Source organism: Erpetoichthys calabaricus, chromosome 2 (assembly GCF_900747795.2).
Source record: "Erpetoichthys calabaricus chromosome 2, fErpCal1.3, whole genome shotgun sequence".
Lineage (NCBI taxonomy): Eukaryota > Metazoa > Chordata > Cladistia > Polypteriformes > Polypteridae > Erpetoichthys > Erpetoichthys calabaricus.
In genome coordinates this window covers 107,853,890-107,868,611 of record NC_041395.2, presented here as the reverse complement: position 1 = coordinate 107,868,611, position 14,722 = coordinate 107,853,890, and the positions used below count along the sequence as shown (strand labels likewise).

Sequence of the window (14,722 nt, the reverse complement as noted above, 5' to 3'; positions counted from 1 at the left end):
GCCCCACGTTAAGGCGCCAAAAACTGTGGAAGAAAATTTTGAATACAGGCACCCCCCCCACTGGAATGCCCCGATTTAAGCAATAAAACACAGGCAGGAGAAAGCGTCAATCGTTATTCTTTATCTAAATCTCCGAAGAGGCAAAAAGCATCATATCAGTGTATTTGCAAAGGAAAAAGTGTCCTCTGCGCTATATTTATACAATCCATTGATTAGGTCACTATTCTTTAAAAGGAATTCATTACAAATTCAGAAAACTTTTATCATGATTGGTTACACCTAGTTGCTAACAGGACGTGGCAGATGTTGATACCTTAGATGACCACAATTTGATTGATAGTCCTGTTTGTTTAGGATGTACGTGTCTTTTTGAATGTATATTTTTTCGTTTTTATTTTAAGGAGCTGTGTGAACCTCAAGAAGAAGAGAAAAGAATAATGGCCTATATATATTATGATCCAGCTGGGTACCAAACAGGAAACAGTATTATAGAAGAAAGGTTATGCCGTAAACATAGCACTTGTCTTAAGGGGTTATATAAAGGACAAGAAATACATTTTATCATAGTGAATAATAAAATAACAGCGTCAGCTTTTAAGCTTAAGCTCAGAAGGATATGAGACTCGGACACATGCCAGGTGCATATTGGACCAGGGTTCAAATTTAACTCTTATAACCTGAACCTCATCACAGCAGAATTTCTGGTGTTTTTATAAAGCATCTCCTTTATTTCTGTATTTTGAGTGATGAAATCACTTGTTTCAAATCTGGCAAAAAAAGTCATTCAGTTCATCTGCTAAAAGCTTGTGGTCTTTGTCAGCTGGAAAATTCACATTCTTTTTAGAGCCCAGTCCTGTAATTGTTTTTAGTCCCTTCCAGACCTGCTTTGGATTGTTATCTTTAAACCACCTCTTGATATTTTTCCCCATACATCTTTTTATTTTGTTTAATTAACCTGTTAATCCTTTGCTGTAAAATTCGCTTATCTTCTATCTTATTTCCTTGATGTGCATGTTGCTTTTCCAATAGTAATGCTTTAACCTCTTTAGTGATCCATGGCTTACTGTTTGGGTATACCTTGACAGTTTTTTCCTTAATGATCATAGATTCACAGAATTTCATATATTCACTGACAGCGTAAGTGGCCTCATTCAGTGACACTGAGAATATCAACACATCCCAATTTGTTTCCTGCAGTTCCTCTACACTGTCCTTGCACCAGTCTTGTGTTATTCGTATGGCTGGTTTTTCTTGTTTCAGTTTCAGTTTCTGTTTACTTCGGAAGTAGATGAATAACGACCTGATCAGACGCACCCAGGGCTGCTCTGTGATGCAGTATGTAGGCACCAGGGACGTTTCCATAGCACTTGTCCAGAGTTTTCCCCCTCTAGTATTAATATTCACATACTGATGGTAATCTGGTAATACTGACTCCAGATTGCATAAATTAAAAACACTCATCACAAGTTTGAAAGAACCAGATGATTTGTTTTCTAGTATATGAGCAGTTTCAAGGATTGTTTCAACTGCAGCTCCCACATCAGCATGCGGCGGTATGTAAATGACTGTCACAAATGAAGTCCGACAGTGAGTCGATTTACAGTTGAGTTGACACTTTTCATACTTTCAGCCAAAGGCCTTAGGTAAACAATAGGATGTTTTAGTTGCCACAACCTGCTGCAAAGTCCACAAACCTTTTGTTTGTCGAGTACTTGTGGCAGCATTGCCAGCCATCGAATAACACACACTGTATAGAAGCAGTGAGAGACGCGCTGGTGAAGATGCAGAAGTAGCATTCCCTTGGCTGTCTTCCTTTCCTTACTGATGCTGCAACTTGCAAATGTTCACAAACTAGCAAAAGTGGAAAAAAACACACACACACATATATATATATAATGTGTGTGTGTGTATATATGTATGTACAATATACACAAATGGTGTGAAGGTAAGCAGCAAACTGCCAGAGGTTTAAATTTAGGTTAACAAAAAAAATATCTGAATTAGGCCTAGGAAAGTAAATTGGTTAAGTTTTGCGATCAATGTGGCCTGGTTGATATGTTAAAAAATATTGTTACATCCAGGACAGGCAACAAGGCAAACACTTCGGGCAGGGCAGCATTTTCATGTAATTTTTTTTTTTAACATTATGAAATAATAATACTGTAATGATCCAGCTGGAGACTCGGAGACCCTGGCAGATGGACCCCTGACCTCTTTAAGGCTGGTGGTAAAACTCCGAGTGCCAGGCATCAAAGCTGCATTTAGGGGATGAGCTGGCTACGCATGGTTAGACTACACCAGCCGTTTTGATACTTAAAATTTTGAATTCCTCCACCGTTAAAAGATAGAACAATGTGATTGTTCCCCTTTAATGCTGACAAAATTGATTTATAATAATGGCTTTAACATTAATAAAGAATAGTTTCCATGAAACTATATTTATATTTGATTGCAGATATTGCTGCAGTGTGATATTTACAGTAGTTCTCATACACATGAAGACTGTATCATTTTCGGGTGGGGTATAGTTCTTTAGAGAAACTTAATGAACATGATGGTCTAAGTGTTTGTTTTTTATTTGTAGAAATGCATTTTGTTCTAATCTTTGGTATCGTGAAGAGCTGCCCGTGGCACTGGGTGGCTTTTTAAATAAATACATAAATAATGGAAGCGCTCACACTGAGGGGTAGAGCAGGTGCAATCAATTGTCTGAGAAGACGGCTCGTCTCTGGGTTGGCATGAGGCAGAAAGCCGACTGCGCATTGCCTTTCCCGGCATGTGCAGATGGTCTGATTGGTCTTATTATCAGCCCGGGGTGGCAATCAGGTGATCACACCTGCACCCACTCCCGAGCATATAAAAGGAGGAGGGCAGAATTGGAGAAGGGAGGAAAAAACAGAACAAAGAAGGCAAACCAAGCTGAGAGAGCAGTATTGGGGTGGAGACCGAGAACGAGCCAGACAGCTAGTATGGGGAAAGGTATTGGTTCTGCAGTGGAGCAAAGGATTGGCGCTTTAGGTATGGATCGTCCCCACTGATTGTTCAGAGGAATGGGTGCAATCAAGGTGGCGTCCTCTCCAGAGATCTGAGGTATGCCAGTGCGAGCGAGAAGGAAGACAAGAGGACAACCAACCTTGAGTGGTCTGGCCGACGCTGCTCAAGGCAGCCAAGATGAGGGTTGGAGAGGACCGCAGTTGTTGAAGTCTCCACCAGTTAAGTGAGCAATGGGTTAGCTGGAGAGACTAAGAGGGAGTTGTGCTGGGCTTGTCCAGGAGTGAAGGCAACATTGACTGTGATGGCTTTTCATTCTTATTTTAAATCTTGTTTTTTTTTAATGTAATGGATTCCCACTCTTTTATTGGATTATTTATTTAGTGACATTTGAAAGCACTGCACTTTTGCTCACTGTTTTGGTTTTAGACTGATTTTAATAAAAGCACAAGCACAGTTTTGCACCTAGCCATTACATGATAGAATACATCAATGCTTTTATTAATCTCCACTCGACAGCTTGTTCTGAAACCCCGCAGAGCATAATGCCAAATGCTTCAGACAGGAGAGGTGCTTGGGAGATTGGTGTCGGTCAGTCATTACAAGGCTTGGAGGGAGACCGAAATCTTGAGCAAGTTATTGAGGATAGGAAAATAGAGTCATGACAAGAATTTGGAAAGGAGCAAATGCAACTGGAGGGAGCGTGTGCTGTGAGGCTGAGAGAGACAGCTGCCATTGCACATTCCTCTGTGCAGTTAGCAGCCAGATTGGTTGCTGCGTGAGTGGATTTTTCTGCTTAGCTGAGTGGTAGAACTTGCCGTTTAAAATCCCAGTGGTCCATATTTGATTTCCTCACTGCCACTTGTCACTGTGAGAATAAGTGTTGGGAAAGGGGGCAACACCCTAAGCAAATTCCGCAGCAGAAACGTAGTATTTAAGCGCATTTGCCGAGTTCAGTGTGAATATTGTACTCAAACTTGGCAGGTGTTTGCACAGTATGGCTACTGGTTTACAAAAGTCTTAAGAGGATTGCTAATAAATATGCATACAGTGTACTATTACAGTAGTCTGAAAACATATACAGTGTTGGCCATAGTTCTGAGAAGGATGAGAGGAGTATGGTGTTATAACATTAACAAAGTATAGTACAATCCCCTTTAACCGGCCACCTCGGGACTGGACCCATTGCCCATTGCCGTTTTGGCTGGTTAATCCGACGCATACCTATTTTCATGTAGAAAAATATTTCTAAGGTATGTACTGTACCTCTTCAATGTTCCTGAAGAAACCATATCCACAAGGCTTAATCCACGATTTCGCACACAGGTTTTTTTCTCATACAACGACTGGACAGTGTGGTGTAGCGGGTCCACAGCTCAAGTCAAAAAGGCCATTTTTTAAATAAATAATTGCCACACTCGCGACTTAGCGAGTATTTGTGGCCAATCAGTTCCGGGGGATTTCGTGATGCGGGTGATCCTAGCTTAAGTGCACAGGTGAGGAGTCATCCGCATCCGTAATTGTTCCCAGGAACTGCTAATTGCCACATCTGATCCACGTCCCCGCAAGGCGGCTAGGGGGAGAACAGGAAAGAACGGGAGGTTAATGGAGAAGGAATCAGATAGAGGAAAGCTGGTGCAGGAGAGCGAGCGAGCGAGAGAGAGCAGATTCGATGGAGCAAAGGCAGGCAGCTGGGAGGTGAACTCCTGCAGATGAGCGTTTGGCCAACACTCGGTGGGGATGAAGAAAGCGGTCGCTCCAGCTGATTGAAGACGACTGGCCATCAAAAGGTAGCGGCAGTCGTGGAGTCTTTGGGCTGGTTTAGCCCCAGTGTGAGTGCCCTGGCCGCTGGGGAAAGAACCCAAGTCTCAGTCCGGATGGAGCCCGATGTAGCCAGGGATCGGAGGGCTACCGGGCCAGTGTGGAAGGCAGCTGCACCTGCAGGTAGGGTAACTCCCCTGTTGCGAAGTCTGATGGGAGAAGCAGGGGAGCTGCCAGGTAGAAAGAAGAAGGCACCGTGGAAAATTCATAAAGGAATATGTAAATGGAAGTAACTCTGAAAGTAGGAGCCCTCACACCTTCCAGGAAAGAAGGAGGTGCATACGTATAATATAAAGAAGAACTCAGGATTAAAAACAAAATTTTTTTTATTTTATTTTAACGGGCCGGTTAATGTGAGGCCAGTTAAGAGGGAATGTACTGTATAGCCAATGAAAGGACACTCTAACAGCTGTTTGTGTAAGGAGTGAAAAGAAGACATTATAAATGATAATCTTTTGTGGAGAACTTATGCATATGTGTATTCGAACAGACCTGGGGCCTCATGTATAAATGGTGCGTACGCACAAAAATGTTGCGTACTCCCGTTTCCACATTCAAATCGTGATGTATAAAACCTAAACTTGGCATAAAGCCACATACATTTTCACACTAGCTGAAATCCTGACGTACGCAAGTTCTCCACTCAGTTTTGCAAACTGGCGGCACCCAGCGTCAAAACAGTGCTTTTGTTCAAGTGTGGTTTCCCTTTCTTTTTTAGATCCACATCCCTGACGTGGCTTTATCAAATACACTGAAATTAACCGCATATTGTTTATTAGTTTAAGGCATCTGATTGTAATTATCTTGTAACAATATAATGGTCCACAGAATGGCCAAACTATTCCAAATACCATAGCTGCTTTAGCGTTGTTCCTCTCACTGCACCATTCAGAGTATTTATCTCACTATATCTGAGTGGGGAATCACAGATCTACAGCAGCTGATCGGAAAGAGAATATAGAGAGAGGTATACAGCATCTAGCACATGCTGCCTCAGCCATGCTGTCTATTGAACTGCTGTCATACGGCAAACGCTTCAGAGCCTTTCCTGTAGGGACATCGCGGTTCAGAAACCGTTTCATCCCAAGAACTATAAACGCACTCAATCAGTCCATCAAGTGCTCCTTGTAGAACTGTTTGTACTTATTAGTACAATTACCTCACTGTAAACATGTGATACAGTTATAATATTGCTTGACCTGAGCCACTTTATAAAGAGCATATTTACATGTGATGACGATGTCATTTTTAAGATGAAATGCAGCAAAATATGTTTATTACATTATACAGATAAAATGTTAGCATAATTTAAATAATCTATATTGTTAATAATTAAACATGTGAGGACACGGTGGCATGGCGCTAGTGACGATCTGGTGCTCCGTTCACGGATTGTTCCTGCCTTGCAGTGTATGCTTACTGGGACTGGCGCGACACTGGAAGGATAGATCGATAGAATAATTAAACACGTACTATGAAGATTTTTCAATGTTCCTTAAAGGTTTTGAAGAATCTGCGTTCTAAGCTTACTGATAATAATAATAATTCATTACATTTATATAGCTCTTTTCTCAGTACTCAAAAAGATGACTTGACATTTATTACAGAACTTATTGTGTGGCGAATGGTTACTTGGAGAAAGAAAAGGAAAGACAGGAATTGGGGGTTAGTACGTTTGAAAGAGACAGTACTGCTGCAATAAATTTTCATTGAAGGTTGCGTTCGGTGCAGCAAGCATCTTGCGGGAGGCAGGAACAATCACTGGATGAGGCGCCAGCTCGTCACTATCACTGCACCACCATGTTCCCATGTTTAATACATGCTTTAATTTCTGTCATCGTGAAAATGATATCAAGTCTACATTTCAGTATTTTAATTATTCAGAGAGCTGTAATATCATGAATGTAATGGATTCTGTGTCGTGTCGGAGGAAGAGAAAGCCCGTTTAAGAAGCACGTAGTGATTCACACACACAGAGCACATAGAAGAACACATACAAAACAAAGTATTTAACGTGCTACTCTAGTTACGATGGTATTTGAGAAACTAGTAAAATGATTTAAAGATGAAGTTTATGATGTTCTACTTTAATGAGAAAATAAACTACTTGATTAAAGTGTAAGTTTCGAGATTAAAGTTGACATTTCAAGCTTTTTTCTCACTGTGTCCCTATTTTTTTTCTTTTCTCTGTACCCTAACAAGCTTTCATTATGACACTCAGACGGTGGGCTATGACTCGCCTTTTCTCGGTGACTTTGATATCTGAAAACTTCTTTTTTTATTTCGGGCACCGTGCGACTTTGTGAACTTGAGCTTTCGAGTTTCTCCGACACTCTATCTCAGTCGATCAACTTCCTTTTGTTGTTTATATCACTGTTTAAACCAACAAATAGCACGTTTTCCTTGCCTCCAATTGGTATTCACTGAAATTCTTCTATTTTCCCCCATGCTTTTGCCATGTCTTTTCACAGAACGCTGAGCTTATGGGCTATTTATATTGATTTGCATATTCAAAGAGGTGTAATTCTGGGAGGAGTCGAGAAGTGGCAGCAGGCGCGTGCATGTGCATTACTTTTCACGCTGACCGGAATTTATGGAGCGGAAGAATGTGGAAGTTGGCAAACGCACAGATTTATGCATCTGGATTTTTTTGTGTGGACGCACATTTCCGCTTTTGTCCTTACGCCATGTTTTAGTGTGAATTCTACGCATGGCGTTATGCACGATGCCCCTGGTGCTTCATTTATAAAACTTTGCATGGATTTGAGTGTTAAAATATGCGTGTACCAAAAAAAAAACAGAATACAAATGGCAAAAAAAAAAACCCAAGTGACAACAGGTAGCCATTTAAACTAATGAAGAAAGAAAAACAGTTCATGATGTTGGTCACAACAACACACACTCTTAATAACAGCTCACTACACATGCAGTATGAGTTGTCATTTAGCTCATTTGGTTACTTGATCAAGGGTGCCATCATTTCCCAGTGTCTCTGAAATGCTGGGTATAGGTGGGCCAGAGGTGCTCTAAATATACACGTTTCCCCTATCAAGTTTTGTGTGATACATCCTGAAGCTTGTGTGGGACTTTGCATACGCACGTTTTGAACCTTTTTGTGCATATGCAAGCTCTACAAATGAGGCCTCTGGTGGTCTGCTAGCTGTTAAATCCCTTCTCTGTATCTTGAATGGCTTGCCCAATTTCCTGGCGGAGTTAGAAAACTGCCTTAGTAAACAAGCCTGGTGAATGCTTGACTGCTCTTGAAGCACCTATCTGTAGATCTACAGTATATAGAACAATTTTGCTTTATTAACATATGTGAAAAGATGTGGTATCTATGAATATGAATGTGTGTAGCACAGTTGTTTTGAATGATCTTACACTCATTTTGGGGTGAATGTTTAAGTTATACAATTTGATTCATTTTGGCTGCTATGCATTTTAATGACCACTTCCATTTTGGACACCCATCATCTGCACAGCAGAGTTGCAGATTCAAAATCCCTTTTTGCTAATTGTCCTTTTGTTTAAAGCTTCTGTGCAAAATTTGTGGTTCTGACCTTTTTGCAAACATTTTTGACTTCGGGTTTTGTCTGGTGTTTTGCCTTGTGGATTGTGTCTTTTGATCTGCTATTTTTGACCTTATCCATTCCATTGTTCATCTCCTTTATGTCACTAAAAATTCCTTGCGAGTGTGCTGGCAAAACAACAACCCCTTTCAAAGTAGGCCAGATTCAAATGAGCATCAGGTAATAAGACGCTTTGGTAGACTTGGTCAGCTTCTCAGGAACAGTGGTCCTCCAATAAAAAAAGAAACAAATTTTTCTCTGCATTTTCCCACCGTAATAAAATTAGTCAGAAAAGACCTATAGGACATTATGAAGAACAATAAAACCCATAATCGTATGACTTAAAAGGATTGATTTGCTGACATTTTACATTATAATATACTGCAGGGCACTGTGGAACCTAAAAAAAAGAATAAATGGGTAACAGTCCAGAAAGTTCAAATGATTGACTTACACTTTGTAAGCTTCTCTGGCACTATTATAATTACAGTCACTCCACAACATTTGCGTGTGTAACTTTTGGGACTTTTTTTATTAGTACCGTCATTTTTACTTTTGCAACCATGCACATTCATGGGATTTGTGGCTATGCGAAGTAGATAAGAAAAATGACAGATGCGATGGAGAAATTTGGCCCAATGAGTTCCGGTTGGGGAGTGTCCAGTATGCTACTAGGCGCTTCCCCGCTCTTATTCACCCTGCTGTTGTACAGTAAACAGATCCCTTGTGCAGTTCTGACCTCAAAGAGTAGTTAGTGCAAGTCCTTTGGGCTCTCAGTCCAAGCATGCAAAATCAGTAATGCAGTTTGATAAGAAAATAAAGGTGTTAGGTAAAGTTTGCACCAGAAGAGAGGCAGTCACTGTGCAGCTCGCTAGAGACATTGAGGCTACCGATCAGCTCACCTCTGCTATACTCCTATATTCTGAGATACTTAAGGATCTCAAGCACTGCATGAAGCAGACATACAGTAGCTGATGAATTATTTAAAGCCGATAAACTCCTTCATGATCTCCAACCCCATCAGGACAGTCATGAAGGACAGAGTGTCAGAGGTGACTTGAAGACCTCATTCGTTTTCTGAAAATAGCACAAAACATTGCAGAATTGTAGGGAATGACTAGCGAGAATAAATGTTTTGCATGTTAACAATTTATTTGTTATTTTCTGTACTCCATTTAATGCATTATTTCATGGTTACTGCATTATGAAAGGTGCCTATTAATCTGAAAAAAAATGTTTAGTTATAAAGAATTCTATGCAGAAAAGTGCACTTTTTTGTCTCTAGTAAAAGAGACAAGATGCCTCCATACGCCTACCCAGATGGGCCGCCTCAAATTGAGACCCGAGTGCTGCCGTGCCAGTTCTGATCCCCAACAGGCCTGACCCTATTGGCTCTCTGACGGTTTTGACTCTTTTAGGAATGGGGCTCCCAAGGGCTTTCCCCCCATCCCCTTCATGATGTGAGCAGCCTTCCTATGGGCGGCTGCAGCAGAGCTACTCCCACAGAGAGCAGAAAGGACTCCTGTCTGTCATCTCAGAGCTGCGTGAAGTTGTTGTTGTTTTTTACGGTGGCTAGAGTGCCAGTCCTGCCACCAACCCCCATGATTTCCCAGCAAGTTGGAGGACCGCTTGCAGGGCCGGATGCAGTTTAATGTCATACCCAGGGGTTGAAAATCAGGATCCTGAGCTGTTTCGTTATGTGGTGGGTGCGGCAACATACTGTACCAGTGCTTGTTGCCCAACCTGACCTGACCATTAGTAAAAGATTCATTCTTGGTGGCCACGGAAACCTAACCTTCAATTTCCCATTGGTTGAATGTATTAGAATTCGCATCTTTGACTTTCACAACATTTTCTAGCGTTTTAAATCCACGAAAGTTGAAGATTGACTGTACATAAGAAAATAACTCCGGTTGTGATATTATACCCCTCTTCCAAATCATTTTGGTTTATAAAATCTATAAAAATGCATGGCCAGAAATGACTTTTTCAATATGGAGCTATGCATTTCTGTTTGGTGGGTTATTTTCATCCAAAAAATAAAATCTCTTTTGGTCCACCAATTGTAAGAAGACAAGCACATGAACAGAAGTGGGAAGGCCCTGACCCCACAAACAGGAACTCCTGCTGCAAATGAATACTCCTTTGTAGCGTGTTCATCAGTTTTAACAGAGGGTTAAAACGATTAACTCTTTAATCGTTAACTAGGCCAAGTTTTGGCTGAGCCGGCTGACTTCCGTTTGTCTTTTTTCACCGTGTGCATTCATGTTCAACTAACTTGAGACTTCCTTTGGCTTTTTTCAGAGTTGGTGAAAAAGAGACTCTCCAAGAAAATGCCTAACACAGGCATCCTTTGCGCCACATTGGTTTTGGCATTGATCGGCTTGGGTATGTTTTTGTTTTTTTTCTTTTATCCCCCCTTATAATCTTAGAAAAAGCCAAACTGGTGAGAGATTGAGGAAAGTCTTTGTGTGTTGTGGTGATCCCTGCTAGGAATGACGTGGGTGTTTGCTGTAGATGAAGGGGCTTCATAAAGAGATCCTGAGGAAGGAGAATGGATGAGGAGCAGCATGTAGACGCACGCTGCTACTCTAATGGGATTTTTCCTCCTCCTCCTCTCCTAGACACCCATCCCTGGCTTAACTGGGCAATGCATGTGGCAACTGCCCTCTTGCATGTTGGCAGCCTGTATGAATGGTAGTCTATTTTGTTTTAAACTATTTAATCTGGTGCAGTGGTTGCCTATGTTCTAATCTCACACCTTCACTTTGTTCACTTCCTGGTAGTGCAGGTCTCCTGCTATATCCTTAAACATGTCCACATTAGAGGAATTGGTGATTATAAATGAGTTCCTTCTGCGTATATTTAGGGGTGTGTGTGTCTGTGTTAATGGTCCCTGCAGCTGATTTGTGCCCTTTCCCAAACTGGCCTGTCCCATGCACACAGTGCACCTGGGATGGACTTTGGCATCCTGTGACTCGGAATAGGATTAGATGGGACTGAACATTTTTATGTCATTCTCCCATCCGTCTTTCTGCTGCAGTGGAAGACTGTGAGACTGAGCAGCCAACTTCTTTGTGTATCTTGCTTGCTGAGACTCTGTAGCAGCCACTTACCTAAGTGAGACCTGTGCAGTGCTAACTGGATTGGGTGGTGATAAAGAATTTGCTTCATCTCCTCAGGTTTTGCCTTGGATTGCTATAAGTGTACCACTGGCACCCCATGCCAGGTTACAACATGTATGGCTGGCGAAGACTCCTGTTTGAGTATGGAGTCCTCAGGTATGGGATGTTTATGTTTCTAGCTTACATTTTACTTAGTCAGACCAGACCAGGGGGGTATTTTTCGTACGTGGATTACTCGTTTAGCCGGATGTAATTGTTGACGATTTGGCCTGATCCTGGATCTGTCGGTTATGTGTTGTCATAGCAGGACATCCAAATCCTCAGACCTGCTCGGAGCAGGTTTGTTCGATGTAAACAAGGATTAGCTCACACACTTAATCAGTGTCCGTGCGTGGAATTCATTCAGTCATGGCTTCGCCGTTCATGAATGAGCAATCAATTGATATCGGTATGCAAATTATAAGAAAAGAATTTCATATAGAGAGGGTTTTGCGCGATTGGCAAGATCCTTTATTGCTCCCGGAGGAAATTCTTTTCAAAAGATACTGCTTTAGCCGAGGGAGAATATTGTACCTCAAAAATTTATTAGCGCCTTATATTCAAAGTCAAACTCGGTGAAGTCGGGCTCTCACAACCACACAGACAGTATGCATTGCGGCACTTTTTTATATACTGTAGGCGATGCGGAAAATCTATCTAAAAGTGCAGTTTGCCAGGCAATTCATAAAGTCTGTTTGTCTCTAAAATATTTCCTTCAGGTTTTCATAGTGTTTCCTGGACACCTGCGTGTGCAGACAATAACAGAGGCGTTTCATGCCATTGCTGGTAGGTAATACACAGGCAAAAACACCCACAGTTCCATAAAGATTTCATTACCAGGATTTCCAAATGTGATTGGGGCAGTGGATTGTACGCAGATCCGAATAATCAGACAGTGTTTTCATCAAATATTTGACCTTCGTCAGTATCTCGTTGGTCAGACACAGGTTCAAGGGATATGACATTTCCTGCAACTGACCCAACAAAAAAGAGGGCTATATGGAACATACCTATAGCACACATTGAGGACAAATATATGCAATGACCATCCTTTACCTGAAATGAAGTGACCACTGCATCCTGCCACTGGTTCTGAGGAGGAGCTTCCCCCTGGAATGCCCTCACAGACAGGGCGATGGGCATTTTGCTGGAGAGCCAACTCTTCTGCAGGGGTTAAGTGTGGACCTCCACCTGTTTTTTGCTTGTCTGCCTTCTTATTTGCTTTAAAATTAATGTTTTTTATATTATATATGATTATTTATGTCAACAATTCTTTAAATAGTTATATACCAATATTTACCAGTTTGAAGTATTTTCTTGTACTTCACTTTAACCTGTTCCCATGTTCTCCTTGTGCTCACGTTTGATGTGGAATTACAACATATTAAATAATAATTAATCTGACACATAGGAAATGAAAGGCTGCATTCAGTAAGTACAATGCACACTACTTAGCGTTTAATTTGTCGGCCACTTTTTGCCAGCCGTCTTTTCTGGTTTGGGCTGCTTTTGCAGTGTTTCCCCCTTGTGCATATTAAATCTTGAAATTCTTCATGTCCTTCGAATAAAAGGTCTTGCTCCGCTTGTGTGAAAAAAATGCGCCTGTTCTTTCGTCATTTTGTTACAGCCTATCAAAGACTTGCTGATCATGTTTTCTAGACTCAATATATATGGGCTTTTCACTCAGTGCGGCTGCGCGCATTCATCTTGGATGATTAGATCCAGCTAAACTAATCTACTACACGGCTGCGTTTGAAAAACCGACTTATCCAGGATGAGTTTCACCGGCATTAACTCGTCCAAGATGAGGCACCTGATCTCGGATGATTTAAGCGACGTACGGAAAATACCCCCCAGAGAGAGAAGCTTTTGTTTACTAGTTCTTGTGTTTATAGTAAATCTATAGGAGATGTAACTTTCTACCACTGCATTTCACTGTGAAGGCACTTACTGAGTCTTGGGTCAGGTGCTTTACTTACGGCTGTACAAGCCAGACTGGTCAACGTGACTTCTTGTTTTGTCCTTGCAGCGGGATTTGTGAAGCAGTGCATTAAGTATGACGACTGTAACAAGGAGACGTTGAAAGCCCGTTTCCCCCAGATGACAGGAGCTACCAGTTTTTACTGCTGCAACAGGAATTTGTGCAATGGTACCCCGTCAACTACTCTGACATCACCAGTACTGTTGATCCTGGCTGCGGCTTTGTTTGTCGTGTGGCTCCCCTTTGGACATGTATAAAGTTGTGCAATCAGCTGCACTCCTTGTTCAGGAAAAGTTTCTTTTTTTAAAAAAAAAACAAAAAAAACAAAAGTGTATTTTGCATGTTTTTTTTTTTTGGCCTGTGTCCTTCGGTTCAGTCCATGACAGTTTTAACTTTCAGCGCTTATATTAATTAATAGCTGCTTAGTTATTTAGAATCCAGTCTCCCTGGGAACAAAAGAGTATACAAGTCCTGGGTTGTGGCTGTGTCAAGGCAATCTGCTTCGAGTCTTGAGGAAATGCTCTTCCAGCCCCTGATTCAGTTAGGTATTACTAGGAATAGAGATCTCCGTCATGGTCACCCTTCAGTGACGACTGGGGTGTGCTAGCTAAGACTTCTGGGTTTCTGCCTTGAGGCAGTAAATGTTGGTCTCTCTATAGTCAGTGATCTATCCATTTTCTAACAAGCTTATCTAGTTATGGGTTGGGGCACCAGCGTGTATTAAGGGCAAGGTGAGAGCTACCCCTGAACAGGGGGCCTGTCCATTGCAGGGCGCACTCCCACATGTTTTCATACCACCCTTATGGCATCCTACTGTATTTGACAGTACAGAAAATTGTCTAAGCAGTCTTTAAGGAAATGAATTAAGGTCTGTCCTTAGTTGCAGCACTGTTAGTGGTGTCCTTGAAGTTGCCTAAGCTGATGGTAACAAAAAAAGAAGTTTCACCAAAGTATTCAAGGTATTGAAATTGTTGCAGCCAGTCAGGAATTAGAATTCAGACAAATATAGCCATGGTGATCAAAAGCTTAGACAAACTCTGTTCAGGGAGGTATCAGACATTTTGTTCCATGGTGGTCTCTATTAACCGGTGTACATGGTGACAAAATTGTATGCAGATACATTTGAAATTAAGTGCCATATACTAGATCATACGAGGTCCTGTATTTGTGAGGTGAAACAGACAATAAATACCATC

At 41.5% G+C, this 14,722-nt stretch overlaps 1 protein-coding gene across 1 annotated transcript in view; it reads left to right on the top strand.

Moving 5' to 3' along the window:
* The window catches only part of cd59 (CD59 molecule (CD59 blood group)), a 30,281-nt gene extending 16,454 nt beyond the window's left edge, over positions 1–13,827 (top strand). The window contains exons 2-4 of the mRNA XM_051923536.1: positions 10,686–10,769; positions 11,564–11,662; positions 13,575–13,827. Of these exons, the coding sequence (XP_051779496.1) occupies positions 10,715–10,769; positions 11,564–11,662; positions 13,575–13,783 (363 nt within the window). The 5' untranslated portion in view covers positions 10,686–10,714 and the 3' untranslated portion in view covers positions 13,784–13,827. The remainder of the gene's footprint in view (positions 1–10,685; positions 10,770–11,563; positions 11,663–13,574) is intronic.
* Positions 13,828–14,722: the final 895 nt, after the last annotated feature.